At 73.5% G+C, this 615-nt stretch overlaps 1 protein-coding gene across 1 annotated transcript in view; it reads right to left on the bottom strand.

Annotated features, from left to right (window-relative positions):
- Window positions 1-615, bottom strand: part of NLRC3 (NLR family, CARD domain containing 3) — an 11282-nt gene that overhangs the window by 6585 nt on the left and 4082 nt on the right. The window contains exons 4-5 of the mRNA XM_012731677.1: window positions 489-572; window positions 184-267 (exon numbers count right to left, since the gene is read on the bottom strand). Of these exons, the coding sequence (XP_012587131.1) occupies window positions 184-267; window positions 489-572 (168 nt within the window). The remainder of the gene's footprint in view (window positions 1-183; window positions 268-488; window positions 573-615) is intronic.

The raw sequence follows: 615 nt of genomic DNA, 5'->3' as shown, positions 1-615 counted from the left end.
GGGTGAATGTCAGGTCATTTACGCAGCTGCAACACGGTGGCCTGGGGGAGTCGGCCCCTGAGAGTCCAGCTCGCGCGGGCTCGCCCACGGGGCGCGGGAACCTTCCAGAAGGAGCAGCTTCCGGGCAGCCGGAAACGCCGGGCGGCGCGGGGAGGCCGGGCGGGGCCGCGGGGCTCGGCGTACCTCAGAGACGTCAGGGTGCGGTTGTTCTTCAGGGCGTCGGCCAGCGCCTTGGCGCCTGGCGGCCCGATGCTGTTGCTGCGGAGGCTGCAAGACACGCGGCCCTCTGACCCCGGGGCGGCACTGGGGTGGGGTGTCGCGTTGGGGGGAGCAGGCCAGAGGGCCTTGGAGGGGGAGGAGGGCGTTTCCCGGAGGCCAAGGGGGTCGGGGCGCCAGGGGCTTGGGCTGCGCCCCGAGCGGGCGCCCCCTGCGGCGCTGCCCCAGCCCGCCCCACCCTGGCGTGGCCCCGGGGCTCTGTGCCCACTTACTCCAGAGCGGCGAGGCTTCTGTTGACCAGCAGGGATCTGGCCAGGGCTTTGGCGCCTTTGCTGCTGATCTGGTTCTCAGCCAGGCTGCGGGGGCGGAAGGGGGCTGGGGTCCCCGTCCAGGTGGGGC

The sequence above is a fragment of the Condylura cristata genome, unplaced genomic scaffold (assembly GCF_000260355.1).
Source record: "Condylura cristata isolate star-nosed mole 26May11 unplaced genomic scaffold, ConCri1.0 scaffold00032, whole genome shotgun sequence".
NCBI lineage: Eukaryota > Metazoa > Chordata > Mammalia > Eulipotyphla > Talpidae > Condylura > Condylura cristata.
This window is presented reverse-complemented; position numbering and strand designations above follow the sequence as displayed.